The sequence below is a fragment of the Galleria mellonella genome, unplaced genomic scaffold (genome assembly GCF_026898425.1).
Source record: "Galleria mellonella isolate WM207_F2 unplaced genomic scaffold, CSIRO_AGI_GalMel_v1 utg312, whole genome shotgun sequence".
NCBI classification, from domain to species: Eukaryota; Metazoa; Arthropoda; class Insecta; order Lepidoptera; family Pyralidae; genus Galleria; species Galleria mellonella.
This window is the reverse complement of record NW_026442074.1, coordinates 4,261,411-4,280,481: the sequence shown is the minus strand read 5'-3', so window position 1 is coordinate 4,280,481 and position 19,071 is coordinate 4,261,411. Positions and strand designations below refer to the sequence as shown.

The following is a 19,071-nucleotide window of genomic DNA, read 5'->3' as shown; positions in this document are numbered from 1 at the left end:
CCCTCTGCTTTTAACTGTTTAATTTGAGCGAGGGTATTTGTTGTTTGACTAGGTATTTTTTTGTACACAAACTTTTTTAGATATACAAAGGTGGTTGTTGAAAAAGTTTGCCAGTCACTTAATTTTATTTGTTTTTGTAAGACTCGGATTTATTTGAAAAATTAGTAAAATTACGTCACATATTGTTTTGTGGTCGACGTTATAAAAATTATTAAATATAATCGTGGAAATGATATAAATTTTGGCAAGTACCCAATTTTGAATATGGAGCGCAACACCATGCTCACATCGTATGATACGTTTAAGCCAACCCTAGCAACATACAATAAAATTACATTTAATAAATGCTAGTAGATAAAGTAAGCTTTTATGCTACTTGTAAGGGTTTCTAACTATATTTTTTTATTAAAAAATCTTAACACATTTCCGAAAAAAATGTATTAAGTATTTTGAAATTTAATATTCTCAAAGCTTTACAAATTTCGAGTTTAGATTGGTACATTATAATGTAACATAGTAACTAAATATATAATATAAATTAACTATTGCAGTATTTATGAACTAACATAGATAAGTTTGTCGAATAAATGGAACTTATGTGATTGTAAGGCGTCCATTACACGATGGGTTTGCTATCTGTTTAGAAGTCATTTTGTTGTATTAATTTTTTTTACAATTTCATTAGATCTCTTATTTCAACATAATTAAGTTGATTTTCGTTTGCGCCTTCATATTTAGAATAGAGTGAATTTTAATTTCGTGACTTTTTTTATGGATGATAATGGAATAGTAACCCCGCCTGCGCTAACGGTATACACTGGCGGGGCACCAGTGAGGGATGATTGGTTAGGATGAAAAGGCAGGTCAGTTAGCCCATCATAACGAATTCAACGGTAAATTAGTCACGATAGTTTCCACGGGGAACCGCGTGGAGGTCGACCTAATACATATGCTATCAACATAATATATTGATAGCGATGGGGACTAACTTGCCCATTACTAACAATCCCTTCTCCTAATTTCGTGACTTGTAACACGGACGACAAAAGTTATTTGTGTAATGGACGCCGTAGTGTACTGCTGTATCTTCCGTTAGTGTTTATGTTCACAATGAAGAAGGAGATTATCTGCAATTAGTCTATTTGTAAATAAAATTCGAATAAGAGATGTGTAATTTTGAAAAATGGAGGTCTATGAAGTTTGAACGTTTGAGGACTCGCCTTCGTCACTGTGAACGTTTGGTCTCCGATTGTTGGCTGATGATAAGATCGATCATTGGTTTTACGTTATTGGATTTGTGTTATTAGATTTATATTTTTAAATATTATTTTTCAGTGTTGAAATATTATTGCTTTTAATAATATTTCACAATTATTGTCACGTGCCAATTCAGTGCGTTATTCGTGCGATTTAAAATTATTGCAAGTGCATCCGACTCTCGTTATCTGGACTTGCAATTTATCGTTTTTTATTCTGATTATGAAAAGATTCAACAAAATGTTGTAACGAACGATATAGCGGCGACTGTGATAAATGTTTCTGGTTATCTCATTCCGGATTGCAGTCGTAAGCAAACTTATTTCTTTGTTGTATATATCGTCATAGTCGTAGAATACTGACGGATCTATATATGTAATCTTTGTCAGATCCGTCAGTATTCTACGACTATGACGATATGACATTTAATTTAAACCATAACGGATACAATTGATCTCTATTTCAAACGATTAAGCAAAAGTAAATAATAATAAATGTGCAGTAGTAATCCTAACCTGGGATTATTGTTTATATATTGTATCTTATAATTGCATTGGTATACAGCATGTATTAGTTTGTATGTGGTACTTATGTAAAACGCGGGCGGTAAAAGAGACTTTAAGGGACATGGGTAACGAGAATACTCGCACCTACCCACTTGTTCAAAATAGTTCTACCCGTACGTGTATTACCTCTACAGAAGCGCTGCGTGCAAAGTTGACGAGCTATAGTTTCCAGTGGCACTGAATTGGTTTTTGAATGTAAAAGATTTCGAAATCTATAGAGGTATCACAATGTCACGTGATTTTTTTTTAAATTGTGTTGTCTATGTATTGTGTGTATAAAGGCCTATAAAATATTCTGTATTTGAGTTGATCGTCTTGTAAATTCAGCACATCGGAGCCAGCTTGCTGTCGACCCGTAGTTTACGTTTAGATTAAGGTGCAAATGTTCCTATGAGTGTCAGAATATGGTACGTATATGTATTGAACATTATAGTATATGCCGCGTGTTGTATAGTCGACCATTTCAATTTCGATTTAGCCTTGTTAAGTGTCAGTATGTCGGAGATTTTTCTATTAACATACAATTATCATAATGAATTATACAATTTTAAACTAGAATGCCTTTTATTTACGAGAGAGAAGGTGACTATGATAATATGTCTGAAATAGTTATAAAAATTACCTGAACTACCCCTGATAAACATACAACAGATTTGTCGTAGCGTAATCTCATCATTTCAAGCTCATACTTTAACAATGCATCAGTATCTAGTAGGTACTTGATCAATTAAAAATTTCATTGTAAATTTTTAAAAAGAGCTTTGTTCATCAGAATATTCAATTATTTTATATTCAAGTATAAAGTACATTAGAATGTAAGTTTATATGCCGGCTAATATAATATTGATATAATGAAACTACAATTGACGAGCAATAAATGCGCCTGATAGGTAATGGTCATATTTTTTGTCGGCAGTCTCCATCAATCGTAATTTTGCCACTTGCTATTGGTTTCTTCCCGCTAGTAATTTTCTCGTTTGGTGTGGAAATATTATTTGCCGTCCTTTGTAACCACTACCCTCAATTTTATCACTATTTTTATTTGCCGTTTTTGGGTATATCAGGGCCTGCATTTCGATGTAACACTCAAGTGCGAGCGACGGCAATGATGAAATACTTATAAAAAAACTTTTAGTTTACGAAGAGTTACAGGCTGTATCATGTATGTTGCTTGTCATTTAGACGATATGCCGAATTGCTTTATTATTGATAATTTACGTTTTTTTTTACTACAGATTAATTGAAAATTTGTAATCATTACCGACTGTAATAAAGTAAGCGACTGTAATACATTTATAGTCTACTACCTGTATCCTACGGTTTTACTCGCGCAAATTAATATTTAGTGTCCTATATATTAGGTCAGGATTACAACCTATCCGTGTAATAAATTTCATTCTAATCCATTCAGTAGTTTTTACGTCAGAGTAACAAACATTCGTCCATTCTCACAAATCTGTCATTTATAATAGTAAGCTAGTAGATAAGTTATACGGTATTTTCATACTTATGGTGAACTTTCATTGCGCGCGCTAGTAACCGGTATCAGTGTTAACCGTGTGTGACAGTCCACAGGCTGCTATAATCATTATAACGGACTGATTATTTCTCTGCGCAGTCGCAGCATGATCATTGTATAAGAAAGTTCTTTGGTCGCAGACGTGTCGTATCGTAAACTGCGGTTGCTTGAAATTCGACACGAGGTTAGTAAAAATTATATCCTTTGTGTGGTTTTAGTGGTCGTTTATTTTAATTCGAATTTAAATTGACAATGCAATAATCAATTTAAAAATGTGTATGTAACTAGTACATATTATGCGAAAATGAAAGGAAGGTCGTTAGTGATTGATAAATTATAGTAGTGTATAGGTACTATTATTTGCACTTGAAAATCATATAGAGACGGTGCGATATTTTTAAATAATTTCAGTAACGAAGTTTTTGTGTTTGACTAACTTCTCGCCCTGGCTCAACACTGGTGCATCATCACCTTCCTACCCTTATCCCAATAATAATTGGGATATAATAATATAATATTATGGGGTCGGCGTTATATATTTTTTATCCATATTACAAAAAGATTTGGCTTATAATTTTACGACCGGCCGCCTGCCTGGATTAACACTGGTGTTTATTGAAGACAATTAAAGATGGTGCCTCACAAAGAAAAACCGACAACAATGGTGACAAAACCAATTATATTGATATAAAAACTAAACTATTCAACTAAACTATCGATTATGGTAAAATTTCTATAAGACCAATCTGAAAGTATACCTTTTCAGATAAAAAAATAATTTTTAATATTGGTTTAAAACAGACGGTGGTACGAGGTAACAAACATAAAAAAAAAATACTATCGAATTGAGAATTTCCTTTTGTAGAGTCGTTTGAAAATGAGACCAAACCTTTTCTCTCTGTCACTTTTTTGTATGAAGATTTTTAATAATTTTTTTTTACTTTTCTCTGATTTTTCAAACATTTTTTGACATACACAACAAAAATAAAATTAGTCAAACAAGTGTAGCCTTTTTTTAATAGTAATAATTTAATTTTTAATAGGTAGATATAGATATGCTGGACTAAGCCCATTAGGAAGAATTCAAGAATTAACTACGATGGTTTCCAGAGGGAACCGCCTGGAGTATGGCTTGGTACATTGCTAACAATTGGGCACTTCGATCCCATTACTAACAATCCCTTTCCTCCCTAAGTGCAGCCCGTATGAAGTGATGCGCGTACATACATTTGGAAATTGTTGTTTTTTTGTGTCTTTTACACGATTCTATTTTTTGTTATGTGAATATTTAAAAAATAAACCAAAAGCTCTACTCTTACTTAGTAATATTAAAGACTAATAAAAAAATTATATTATTTCTTTCTATAAAGAATTATATATATTATCTCTTTATACTTTGTAAATTTGTCAACTAATAAATACCTTAAATTTCAACCTATATCTATAATGTTAATAATAGTCAACGAGTATCTAACGTCCGTGTGGTCCCGGCATAGAATGGGCTACCTCTTCCTTTCCCGTGGGTCGTAAGACGTGACTTGGGAAACTTAATGGTTGTTATTCAGCGGCATAGAGAACTTTTCACTTTATAAATGGTATCATGACATTTTAGCCAGAATTTATTATAATTAATAGGAAATAAGTAAGTATAAACATATAATACGTAATATAGCATACGATTTTTATGCAAAATTTCGTTAACACAATAGAGTTGTTTAGAATGTTGATAACATAATGTTAGTGTAATCTTCGTGATGTTAGTATGTATATTAATAAATTTGTTCATTAATATTACCATAATATTAATAGAAATAAGAAGTCACAGGGACATGGAACGCTGGCACGGTCGGACTGCGGTGGTGACGGGTGCGAGCGCCGGCATCGGTGCAGCAATATGTTTGGGCCTTGCTAACGCAGGACTCCGTGTCATTGGGCTTGCGAGGAGAGCGAATCTCGTTGATGTAAGTTTTTTCTTAGGTTATACACTATATAGATTAGCAATGTATAAAAGAAAAAAAAAACATAATAATAACACATGTTAGAGCGAGATAGTCAATTAGGATATCCATTTACACAGTGTAGGTTCGAAGCTGATTTGGCGGGAGTATGAACAAAATAAAATAATTTTTTATTATTTTTAAATTTAGAAGTGTAATTAATTTTAAGTGAATGTTGGCTCTTCCTGGAAATAAATTAGGGAAAGAGATACAAAATTTCACATTTTTTCAAGTAATTAGTATGCTATAAAAATTTATTTTGTTAATTGCAATTGAATTATCAGAAATATTTTGTACAAAGATTGATAGAAAAAAATATCTATTTCAATTTAAATACTGTTCTAAACATCTTTTTTTTTATACAACTTAGAATGGCAAACAAGCTGACGGCCCACCTGATGGAAAGTGGTAACCGTCGCCTAGAGACGAGCAGTACCATGGACATAACAGAGTATACTGTTTCGCCCATGATACCCCCCATGCGTTGCCATTCTTGAGGACTCAGATGTTATTCCTCTGTACCCTGTAAATTCACGCCATATCCCACCCTTCAAACCGAAACACAGCTATGCAAACACAACTGCTTCACGGTTGAAACACGAATGGGACAGAGGTACCCAAGCAATCGACTTTTGTACAAAGTCTCCCTCTGGTAAATTATAAATTGAAATAAAAATTATAACAAATAAGTGCGTGTATTATTAATAAAAGAGGATTTAATTGTTTATTTGTTTGTAATATATAATATAAACTTAAAAACTACTCGACAGACATTAAAAATTCTTCCACCAATAGAAAGCTATATTATTAGTGAATAACAGGCTATATATTACTATATTTTCCAAAATTCTATGTAACCGTGCCAAGTGGAGCCGGATCGCTTTTTTCATATAAATCCAGACCTGTAAATGTGTGCAAAATTAACATTAACAAAATATGTACAATAGTGTATTATATACTATTTTTTATCTCGATTTTATGATTTTATTACCAATCTATCGATACGTGTACGTTATACTATGTCTATGGTTTTTTTATTTTACTTTTTTTTTTATTTTTTGCTCTTAATAGAGTCTAGCAGACCAATAGTTAGTAATATAGGCTATATTTATGATATCAATCATTATCTGACCACTGTTGAATACACACCTACCCCATAAACTGCCATAAGGAACGGCCCTAACCACCTGCATCCATTGACTCCCTGCAATACATTTGAGGTCGTCGTTCGATCTAGAGGAGGACTGTCTTACATTCTGTTTACTCGTACCGGGTCGCCACTAAGAACCTTTCTTTCCCCTCAGTTGTCAGTTTTTCAAGTTATGTAACCAGTCTAAGCCACTTCAGCTTGCTTATCGTTCGGGTTATATCGGACGCTTTGGTTCTTTTCCGGATATTTTCATTTCTGTCTCGCTAAGAAACTCCAAGCATAGCCTTCTCCATAGCTCGCTATGTAACTTGAAGCTTTTCTATACGGACAATCGTGTAGGACCATGTTTCGGTTGCCTAGTTCATCACTGGTAATACGCATAGATTAAAGTCCTGCGTCTTATTTGAAGTATCTTCTTTTGGATGAGAAGATGTGGTGTAGTTTTCCGAACTCTGCCCAGCCGAATTGGTTTCAATAGTTGACCTCTTGGTCGAAGTTGGACTTATTGAGCCTAACAAGTTGTCCCAGGTATATATACTTGTCGACATTTTCGAGCGGAGTGTTCTTAATCATAACCGGTATAGGTGAGACATAAGCTTTAGATATGATTTTAATCTTGTCCATGTTCATCTTAAGACCTACTTGTAAAGAAGCATTATTGAGGTCATTGAGCATAGAATTCAAGTCCTCCAGAGATTCCGCCATGATTACTATATCATCGACAAATCAAAGCTGAGTGATATATTCGCCATTAATGTTTATACTATTTCCTTTTCTAGCCCAGGAGTTTGAAAACATCTTTCAAAGCAACTCTGAAGAGCTTGATGACGTCACCCTGTTCTACACTTTTCTATACTAGAATGGGTTTCGCATTTTCTTTCTGTAATCGTATAGATAACGTAGCCTTACTGTAATATATGGTATATTAGTCAGAACTGTCTCCCTAGAGCCATCGTAGTTAATTCCTGACGAATTCGTCACGATAGCCCAACTGACTTGCTTCCGTCTCACCTGTCACCTCTCCTTGGTGCCTCACTACCATATACTTTGTATTATAGGTATTTATAATAGCAAACGAATCGCTAATTGATCAATGAAAGACAATTGTTATTTCAATTAACGATGTCATTAGGCCATAAACAAGATTCAATTGACCATTTGCGGTTTCCTTTAACTGGGACAATGCAAATTGTAACTCAGTAACTGCTCGCTTATTATTCGATTACGAATAGCTACAACCACAAACTTTTTGCAGTCAATATTATACAATATGCTGAGAAATAAATATTAATGTTATTCTCATACTAAAAATAAAATGTTTTAAATGCCAGTTAGTGACTTATTTTGATCTAAGAATAATGACCTTATTTTGTTTTATTATAATGTATGTAGGTATCAAATTAACGTTTCAACCTCCCTTATTAACTCGGTAATTAGATGCAGTGTTAGAATGTTTATCGTTTTCCATCCGTGTTTTTTTTTTGGAAAAAATATCGAGTTTCTCTTGTAGAGTATTTTTAGAAATAGGTACAACGGATAAATTCCAGATTTATCTAAATTGACAATCTCGATATTAAGACTGGAATCCTCGAGATCAACAAATAAATCCTATGTCCTATGCTTCCAATCGACGAATTTTGTCTTGCAGGAATTTCATTCCATCGTCATAGAGCTATTTGACAGTAAAAACAAGTCTCCGATTTAGTAGTTTTACATCATTTTGATTATGTGTCATTAATAATATGACCAGCAGAACTTGGAACAAGAATTCATCCTAACTTTTTTTTAAGTTTGTTGTGCTTTTTACAAATATATAATAGACAGTCTATTTAACATGAACCCTTATATTTAAAACAGTATCTATTACCAGTTCAACAGAGCTGTAAGATAAAATGATTGATTCTAATTTATATTTACAAATTAGGAATTAGCATCAAAGTTGAAGCCGGTAAAGGTAGCATTCACTCAAGGCAATGTGACATCTCAAAGTTGGAGGAAGTGATAGCAGCTTTCAACTGGGTGGAGGAAACTTTTGGAGGCACCGACATCCTTGTTAATAATGCTGGGGTCATGTATCCTGGCCACATAACTGGTGAGCTCTCACTGATTTCTTTTTAGGTTGCTAATTCAATTTCACAGTTCAGATAGTGAAAATGAATATTTTTTATGTATTTTAGTTAAGAAAGTCGAAGAGACAAGGCGGAAAATCAAAAAAGATTTTGTAACTTTATCTATTTATTTGTTTTGAAATACTATATATATATTTTTACACGTCATCTAGAAGTATGCATTCTCCCATGTATTATAGCAAATACAAAAATAATAATGTTTCAGAGGTGGGCGATAAACCATTAAGTGATGAACAATTACTAGCAATTATTAATACCAACGTGACAGGTCTTGTGATGTGCACGCGGAGAGCTATCGCGTCCATGGTGAAACGACAGTTTGATGGGCATATTGTTAACATCAATAGGTAAATACTATATCTAGTAAATAGTTACTACACAGTTATATTAATTGTCTATTAGGATCATATGTATCATGAGAAGTTAGGTTTGGAAAAATCATATCTAAAATTGACTCGATCAAGAATCAAATCAGGGTACTTATTAACCTAAAAAATAGCTACCACTGTGCCTTCAAAATTGTATTATGTTGATCCTATATTTATCAGCAATAACACCTCAATCAGACAACTCCTGGCTGCGGTCCAAAAATAAATCGTTTAAAAACTTTGAGTTTTTTAAACACAATGTTACATGCTATGCACTTAATGTTCTTTGTTCGGTGGCTTTATTATCTGTTTTAGAGATAAGTGCACCTTGGTTTACATTGTTTCTAATTGTTATTATTACCTACTATATGTTTTAGTGCAATAAAGAATATATATATATATATATATATATATATATATATTATAGACCTGTTATACAAAAAATGGCCTAAAATTTTTGAGACCAGATAACTATTACTATATTAGACTTTCATAGGAATAATACGATGTTATCACCCATTTTGTCATTGGCTTTACCCAAGAATAAACACCTGGACGATTTAGTACGAAAGAGTAAAAAATATTTTTTTTGTAGTCTGCTTAATACTACCTATTTAAGAAACTATAATTTATCATACTGGTAGATACTTTACAGTGTTTCATTTTATAGGTATTGCACTAAGAAGTTTTTATAATATTGTCCTTGAAAAATACAAGTACGCTGTTTGTGATCCGAATAAAATGTAACACAATAACAGTGAAGTCGATTACAATATGGAATTGTATATGACTTGACGAGCGATACACCAAATACAAAAAATATATAATAAAAAACTGTTTCAGTATTGCCGGACACTACATTCCATTTTCGCATATGTTTAACATTTACCCGAGCAGCAAGTACGCAGTGACGGCCTTCACGAATTCCCTTCTCAATGAGTTGGCCAACTTTAAAAATAAGATTAAAGTGACGGTGAGTTTTTTTGTACATTCTTGTTGCTAAACTAGCTATAGTTTAACTAGTTCTCAGGAATGGCAACTCATAAAGGGTTTCATGGGCGAACAGTATGTATGACATAACTCTGTTACGTCCACGATACTGTTCTTATATAGTTTCCTCTTGTCAGTGCAACTAATTCATTAAATTATGGAAGTTTATTAAACTATCTTTATATATAAAATAAATAGGCTGTATAATGTGATATTATGTGTAAATATTATGTACTATGTCTATATATTATGTAGATGGCTTTGCCCAGAACTCGTAAAATAATGTTAAAATCTAATAATGGTTTTAAAATATTACAATAATGTAGATCGACTGATCGAAACAAACAGACATAATTGGTATTGTAGGGCATCTGTCCAGGGCTGGTGAACACCGATATGGTTTCAAAAGCAGCAACAATTTACCCAACACTGCAGCCCAGTGATGTCGCAGATGCTGTTCTATATGCTATTTCCACGCCACCCAGTGTTAATGTAAGTTCACGTCTTGTCCTAATAATCCTACTAATATTATAAATGTAAAATTTCACACTTAAAGATGTTTGTTATCGATCAGGTTTAAATTGGGGGGAAAGGGATTGTTAGTAATGGAGACTGAGAATCCCATTAGCACCCAACCCAACCATTATATACCCAACCAGGTCGACCTCCTCGCGTTTCTCCCTGGAAACTATCATGGTTAATTCCTGATGAATTCATCATGATGGGCTAACTGGCCTGTTTTCATTCTCATCTATCACCCTTCACTGGTGCTCCGCCAGCGTATCCTGTTAGCGCAGGCGGGGTTACCATACCATTTTCATCGTTAAAAAAAAATCTGGTTTAAATGTCTCAATGGATTGGAATGAAATTAAATACACGGGTAGATTGTATGTCCTAACTTAACACGTAGGGGAAAGAGGAAAGTGATTATTAGTTTGTAGGTAGTTTGCATTAACTACTTAGTACTGTACTTATTTAGTTATTACTAAATTAATTTAATTGCTAGCAAAACACAGTTCTGTACTTTATCACAGTGTAGAAGGGTAAGGGATTTTTTTATGATAGTTAAGGAACTTCGTATAAGGGAACTAGCGGCCCCATTACTAATAATCTGTCACATCGCCCTCCACACGGTTTCTCTGAAAACCATTGTAATTAAATCCTGGTGAATCTGGTGATACCTGGTGAAGGTCTTCTTCATCTCTCATATCATCATCATATCAGCTGTTAATTGTCCTTTGCTGAACAAATGTAACTCTCGTATATTTATAGTTGTTTTAGTTTTTACTAGTTAACTGGCGCAAGCTGTTACAATTTAATTCTCATTTATTAAAAAACATATTATAATAATCTATTTAATAATTAAAAATGCATTAATTATAATAACATTAAAAATACATATATTTAATTACTTGCAAATAAATTTATGACTATACAAATACAAGTTCAAACAATTTTTTTTTTCCACAGATTAATGAAATATCGATTTCGCCGACTACGGAGACGAGACTTTAATTACGTGTGTCATTAATTATTTGGTTCAAAAATGTTTTCCTTTATTACTAATATAACGATTTAATGATAAAATAATAAAAATATTTTTTATTCAGTTTTTTCGTGTTTACATTCTTGACAAATTTTTTTCGTATCTACCTAGCTTTGATGAAATAGCAAACGGGACAGTACGAGTAGATTAAATATATTAAAAATTGTCCCACAAAAAACCTACTTCAATTGTAACAAGTTATTTTGATGTAATAACTAAATCATTGGACCGATTTTGATAAAATTTCTAAGAGATCAATATGTAAGTCTTATTCTTTCAGATAAAAAAAAAAAGAATTTTTCAAATCAGTTCAGAACTGACAGAGCTGTGAGGTAACAGATTACAATAGAATAAAAAACCTCCTTTTTAAAGTCGGTTGAAAATGACGTGTAACTGGTAATAAGTAAATAACTTTTTATTTAAAGTAAACAAAATTCATCATTTAATTATATGATTAGGTTATAGGTTTAGGTACATAGGTAGTATTCAATTTTAGATCGATGCTATCTATATGTATATATAAGAAGCAATTTTATTAATACCAGATGACATGACAGTTTGAGACATTTGACTATATTGTATAGCCCCAAGCGCTAACTATTACAATATTTAACATTTGGGGCTATGTGTAGCTGTGTTTGCCATTTTGAAACAAGTCTACATATTAAAATGTTGATTAATTTGAATATTTATATAAATATTTAGATTTAAATTATAATATAGTAGCAACAATTGATAGAAATAATATTAAGGATAGTTAATGTTGATCGAAATAAAACGGAACAAATATTAGAGTATTAATTTTAATACATAGGTATAACAACAATAAAATATGTACGCAACTATGGCACAATAATTATATGGCGAATTAAATTAAAATAATTTATGTAGAATTAGCATTCGATGACGCAGCAGATGCTGATCCCAGTATACTCGCACCGAACTGAAGAAACGCTCGGAGAATTGACATTTTCAAAGTCCAAATTGGTGATGATGATGATGATGATGATAAAGATTTATCTGATGACTGGCTCTGTGAATTTATAGAAGTTGATATTAATAACGAAAAAAATTATTAATCTAGTATCTAGTAGAAGAATTAGTGAGAAACAGTGAAAAATTTAATGAGATAGGAAGAGAAATAGGTAGAAATGAAAGAAAGAAGATAGGAGAAAAATATTTACGTTATTATAAACAAACATACCTATAGTGAATAATAGAATGTCTGAAAAATAACAAAGTAATAAGAAAATTGTCATTAATGATATTAGGCATATAATTTTAATTCTTATAAAATTAAAATGCTTAGGTATAACATTTATGCCTAGAATTCTGTTTATAGTAATATATCTATTCGAAATGGCAATAATATAAGTCAGTGGCAAATAATCTTACTTGCTACATTCCAAACAGTTTTTTTTTTTATTATGATTAAAATATTTTACAGTCTATCTGTACAAGTTTGAACACAATTTCCGTTTTCCATTGGACCGAATAGTTCGATTTCCATTTCACTAGGGATTTAAGAACTGCCTCCTGAACTGGTTTTCGACATGTCTCCAAGTAGGGACATAATAAGACTTAAGAAGAATCCTGCCGAGTCGGCCATTGGCATCTTGTTAGGGTCCTCTTCAGAACTGGCTTCAGGATTACCGGCCTTCAAATGATAAACAATAAAAATAAAGGTAAATCTCAAATAGATATTTAGTGCAGTAAACAAACAATTTTTGATAGCAATAGCATTATTGATTTTTAAGACTTCTTTACGCCCAAAAGTTTAGCGTATGATTAAAATATATTATCAGTTAATACATACCGCACTTGTTCCTTTAATCAGTTTGGATACAAAATTTCCGAAGAACGCACCATTATTTTGCTGTAAAAGAAGAATATAATTACAGAATCGTTGGAAAGATTGAAATAGTTTGAGTATATCTTGTTAATAGTTGTAATCTTACTGCTCCACCGCCCGTGATAGTGTCCAATGACGTAAGTAGATAACTGGCGATCACAGCTCCTGGATTCTCTTCCCCTTCAGACTGAAGATAGGAGTAAGCTTAGTAATGCATAATTTAAATTCTCAATAAAAATAATTATAATTTAAGAATTTTATACATACCAATAAACCAACAAACAATCCTATTCCTGATGCAATTAAGCTGTTTAAATCTATGCCATCGCCCTGAAATGAAAAGAATATAAAATAAATAAATTATACCTAATTTTATGAATTCAACATGTAGTAATAATGAACTTACACTGAGATTTGCCACTATACCGCTTACTGCAGCAAGCAAAGATCCCAAATCAGATTGACCGTCTTCCTAAAATGTTAGGTTATATTTTCTGTTAAGTTACAATTAATATAATTTTTTTAAAGTTATTTCTATTTATCATTAATTTATTTATACTTACACCTCCACTTAATCCAGCCAATAAACCTAAAATGCCACCTCCTTGCCCATCACCACCAGGCGGCTCATCAGAATCATAATCAGAATCATTCTCGGAACCATTCTCTTTAGAGTCAGAATCATGTTTCGATTTAGAAACGTTGTCGTCCCCTTTCTCTTCTTTACTAAATACTTCTGCTTCATCGTTTACTTCTGAATCGTTGTCATCGTCATCATCTTCATCACTATCAGACGATTCATCCTCATTTTCTTCATCCTTTTCATGCCTTTGGAAACTTGGAGATGGTGGAGGTGGTTTCAAATCCACTTCATAGTCTATTTCTATTTCATTATCGCCAATATCTTGCCGTCGCAGGATATATCTTGGGTTATTATAAATGAATAACTCGCGTAGCATATTTTGGAATATTGGCTGAAAATAGTCTCTAGTTAAACTATATAAATAAAGTAAATAAATATAGTTAATAAGTATTAATCTATCTGCTTTGTATTTATGCTTAGTTCTTTTTTAAAGCTTTTATTTTTATCTTGTACACAATTTTTCTACACCACACGATTACCTTGAAGATCTTTTCCAGAGATAAGCCAAACCTTGTTAGACCAAGAGTTGTTAAACCAATCGTATATTTTTTGCAAGTGCAATAAAGATAAATACATATATACATGTAATATACATATATATAAACAGATTAATATTAGGTATATAAAAATATTATGATGCTTACCTTGTTTTGTTTAGGTAGTAAATTTAGTCTCATCTTGTTTTGTTCTTGTTTGATGTAGTAGAATATAGTGTAAAAGTGTCGCAATCAAACTCGTGAAAAGTGCAACAAACACAATTTTAAAGTGAAATATTTTTAACGTATAAAACATTACAAACTGATAATGAATCATATTATAACCATAGGTTCACACATAAAACACTTTTTTTTTCATATACTGTTAAAAGATATAAAAAAAAAACACACACACACACTTTTTACCACTATCGCATGTGATACCGCACGTGGAAAAATAGATAAATTCCAATTTTTTAAGAGACTTCAAAAAGCGAATAAATACTAATTCCTTTTTTTATGTAGGTACATATAAGATTATCTTATATGCATTAATATTTTTTTTTGTAATCTAAATAGTTTACTCACTTTTTGGTGCTTTTACTATGTGAATAGTGAGGTTTGAAATTTTTTTGCCACGAAATCAAATCAAGTTATTGTGGTCATTTTATACTTGTTAGTAATTGACACTACCTCCACGTGGTCCCACTGGAAACCATTGTGCAAAATTCCAGATGTATTCATTACAGTGGGCTGACTGTCCTGTCTTTACTTTCTCACCTCGCATCCCTTACCCCATCCGTGGCCAGCCAGCGTATACGGTTAGCGTAAAAAAATAAAACTTACACACGCTGTAGCAATAACGTATCTATCGACATATTTATTATCTCATTTGTCTAGAAGTGCAGAAAGACAACTTCTGCATCGTCTACCCTTTTAACATAATGAGACTTAGTTAAAAAGTATCTGTCTAGTATTTTAACACCCTTATTTCACTGTTCAAACAGAACACAACTTTATAAGCATAGTATAGAGGCGGTGCCAGAAATAAATGTGATAGAGGTACCCATACGGATTACTTTACTCACAGTCTATCTCTGGTAAGGTAATTTTGGGACATGGATGCCTCTGAGTGTAAAAATTTGCACTCACGTTATCTCCACTGCTTAAACCAGGTAGCAATGCGTTGGCGAGTCTTAACAAACTGAAGATGTTACTGCCTCCCACAGTAGCCGCTGGTTGCATTGGCTCGAAACTGTCGTCCTCGTCATCGTCATTGTCATCGTTGTCGTCATCAGGTTCCAAGTCCCTGCTTGGGTTGTATGACTTTTGTTCAGATTCAGGATCGAATTCTTTGTAATTTGCACCCTGAAAATTAAGTATTTATTGTAAATAAAAGTAGTAAATCTTGATATGTATCATTAAAAATTGTTATTCATATACCTACAAAATACATAAAATAATAAAAAAAAAACTACATAATATTTGTTATATATATATATGACATTTAAGAGAAAAAAAAAATATCAGAGGGGTTTTAACAATTGTAATAGTAATTAAAACAATATTTTCTATTAACTAAACATCTGGTGTCTATTTTATCTTGATACACCATCTAGAAGTGATGACGTACTTCCAAAATCACGCACGAGAAGTTGTAGGCACATGATAGTGATAATTATAATATAATTAATATTATAATTATCACTAATATTAATAATTAATAAATTAAGGGTCAGTAGGCTTAAAGTAAATACGTATTAAACAAACAACGATTCTATTTATTTAGAATTTGATTCTATTTTTTTTTATTTCTAAAAGTGGGTAGATTATACTATTTTTTTAATTTTTAAACGGACGTATATATTGGGAATATAAAAATGCTATTCCTGATCATTTACTTAGAATGTGATAATTGTCGCCGGTAGAAATGAACAGTGCATCACAAAAATAACGCTCACCGTAACTGCATTGTCATTCTTAGGGTATTATGCAACTATATCCTGTTATTTTATTGTTATACAGACCATTCAAGCTCAAATACAGCTATAAAATCCCAATAGCTTGGGATCCCAATACCGAAACACAAGCGGGGCATTGTACCCACACATATAATTTTAGTAAAAAATTCATTTGTTTCGTTGTACCCCAAATAATACAATGTTCCTATATTAATTTCTTATAGTTTTTATTTAAAAAAAAACTACAAATTGGCGGGACACTGATGAAGAATAATGGATGAGAATGAAGCAGGTCAGTTGGCCTTTCACGACTATTCATCAAGGATTAATTATTATGGTTTTCAGGGGGACTACGTGGTGGTCAAACTTACAGGGTATATTGCTAACGATGGGCCGCTAGTCCCCCTTACCGACATCCTCTTTTTTTTATTTTAGGTACTTACAGAATTATCTGATGACGTCAATGTGTCCCTGGGGGTCCGTCTATTGTCAACAGAGGCGCGTTTCCAGCGGTGGATATCATTTGGTGCGCTAAAAGCGTTCGCTATTAGCGATAGCACTAGGAACAGACACAGTGACCGACTTCGCACCATCTTCGTTACTACTGAAATGGCTAGACGGAATTTTACTTTATAATAAATAGTTATATTAACGTACGCTAATTAACACTAAATACGTAGCGGTTGTGTTAAAGAATTCAATAATGTCGTTAACAATTATATATTTATACGCGTAATACTTAATGTATCTAAAATAACAAGGTAATTAATTTGCATAATCGAGAATTTGATTATGGGTCATAAAATATTATTACGTGTTAACAACGCGGTGTCGTACGACTGATCTGAAAGTCACGATTTATGCAATTTATGAACATTGAAGTAACAAGTACCTACATTTCGTTCCACAAAAATGCTCCTTTAAACATCCAACGGTCCACGACTAGATGTTCCATAGACAAAATATTTCGTTGATACCCTATATTGTAAATATTCGAATTTAGAAATAAATAAATAAATAATCAGTATATAGTTATATATATAAGTATTAGATATTTAGATATTATTACAAATCTCTTAAACGGTGGTTTAATTTAATTCATGATAGCACAAATACGATAAGACTTTATTTTTGCAATGAGTACCTATTTACAATGGTTAAAAAAAATATATTATAATACACTTCTTTATTTTGTTTAAAAAATACAAAGTAAAAAAAATGTCAGTAAAAATATAAGATTGTAAACTATATTATCTATATAGTTTACAATCTTTATTTTTACTATGATAATGTAAAAGAGAAGAAATATAATAACACAGATGTTAGAGTGAAATAGAAATGCAGGACGTTAATTTACACAATGTATGCTCGAAGCTGATTTAGTGGGAATATTAACAAAACAAATCTTATTATTTTTTCATTTTAAAGTGCAAATCGTTACAAGTGTTTGTAGTTGGTTAGAATTAAATATGCTGAACCCGAATATAATATATGTCTGGAAAATATACTACAAAATTGCAAATTTTTCTTAATACTATATATACATAAGTAACTAATTTATCTTTCTATCAATCAAACTGTACATAGCCAGGGCAGACCGCTAGTTAATATATGAAATATTACTGAATATACGTTGTTATGTAAGATGCAGTTCAAATGTTTTATTGTCATCTATTGAACTGTTATCCATAGTCATAAAAATTAAAACCTACTGCACTATTTTGTCACTTCCATTCCAACTACAAATTAAGCGTAAAAGAAAGAGACAAAATAAGTTTATGAGAGATTTGAGGTTTTTTTAAATAAGGGGGTGAGTTTTTATTTTTACTTCTGTTTCAGACGAAGAACTGTCTTCAATAAATCTCTGTATAATACGTATGATGGCGTCTTTCACTTTAATAGAGCGCGAACTCAACTCCTGCACTATTTTTATTATCTAATTGAAGTAAGAATAAATATTTCACAGCACTTATTAACGAGTCATAAAGTTTTCTTACCTTTTTGACTAGATGTTGTCGTATCAGTATTCGGCTGCAGTTTACCACAATGTACGGCGTGGAAATATCTTATAACGTAAGCGAGTTTCCGACCACAATATAGGGTGTTTACAATTCACAAAAATTCACAGCATTTATAATATAGAAAAAAATATTAATACTGGCAAGCTGATGAAAAGAAACAGAATATCTAATTATATATATATATATATATATATATATATATATATATATATATATATATATATATATATATATATATATATATATATATATATATATATATATATATATATATATATATATACTTTTAAACTTTCTGTGTTCCGTGTTCCGTTAGCATATTACAAAGACATGTGACATTCATAATATTTCCTACTTCGTCCATTGTTGTTGGACGATATACTAAAAACTTATTTTTATTCATATTTCATTTTGTTTTCATTATGTTTTAAATCTTTAATCTTTATTATTTTCTTTAGTAATAGTTTTTTTAGTGACCCTGAACAAATATATAATCGTGGTTATTCCCAAATAAGCACGAGTTGGAGAACAGTGAAAAAGTTACAAACTGTAGGTACTACGCAAAAGTAAAAAAATGACAGCTGGGTGTATTATTT

At 31.8% G+C, this 19,071-nt stretch overlaps 2 protein-coding genes across 2 annotated transcripts; one reads left to right on the top strand and one right to left on the bottom strand.

Moving 5' to 3' along the window:
• Nucleotides 1-3,370: 3,370 nt before the first annotated feature.
• On the top strand, nt 3,371-11,506 carry LOC113519260 (farnesol dehydrogenase). Its single transcript, XM_052896074.1, has 7 exons — nt 3,371-3,526; nt 5,152-5,307; nt 8,429-8,581; nt 8,824-8,965; nt 9,830-9,959; nt 10,343-10,468; nt 11,447-11,506. The coding sequence occupies exons 2-7, from the start codon at nt 5,172-5,174 to the stop codon at nt 11,489-11,491; spliced, it is 732 nt and encodes a 243-aa protein (XP_052752034.1). The 5' UTR covers nt 3,371-3,526; nt 5,152-5,171; the 3' UTR covers nt 11,492-11,506.
• Nucleotides 11,507-12,831: 1,325 nt separating this feature from the next.
• Nucleotides 12,832-17,387, bottom strand: LOC116412864 (clumping factor B). The gene is made up of 8 exons (XM_031908580.2): nt 16,898-17,387; nt 15,646-15,861; nt 13,938-14,348; nt 13,781-13,846; nt 13,642-13,704; nt 13,481-13,561; nt 13,339-13,398; nt 12,832-13,179 (listed from the first exon to the last, which is right to left on the bottom strand). Exons 1-8 carry the CDS (start codon nt 17,045-17,047, stop codon nt 13,045-13,047), a joined length of 1,182 nt encoding a protein of 393 aa, XP_031764440.2. The 5' UTR covers nt 17,048-17,387; the 3' UTR covers nt 12,832-13,044.
• Between the last annotated feature and the right edge of the window lie 1,684 nt (nt 17,388-19,071).

Bases quoted from the DNA above. Each gene is read 5' to 3' on its own strand.
- LOC113519260 (XM_052896074.1), top strand. From the start codon at position 5,172: ATGGAACGCTGGCACGGTCGGACTGCGGTGGTGACGGGTGCGAGCGCC. The intron at 5,308-8,428 runs GTTTTTTCTTAG...TTAGCATCAAAG, and splicing joins AGCGAATCTCGTTGATGTAA to TTGAAGCCGGTAAAGGTAGC. The intron at 10,469-11,446 runs GTAAGTTCACGT...TTTTTTCCACAG, and splicing joins CCACGCCACCCAGTGTTAAT to ATTAATGAAATATCGATTTC.
- LOC116412864 (XM_031908580.2), bottom strand. From the start codon at position 17,047: ATGGTGCGAAGTCGGTCACTGTGTCTGTTCCTAGTGCTATCGCTAATA. The intron at 15,862-16,897 runs GTAAGTACCTAA...CTTAATTTTCAG, and splicing joins TGACGTCATCAGATAATTCT to GGTGCAAATTACAAAGAATT. The intron at 13,705-13,780 runs GTAAGTTCATTA...TTTTCATTTCAG, and splicing joins GTATAGTGGCAAATCTCAGT to GGCGATGGCATAGATTTAAA.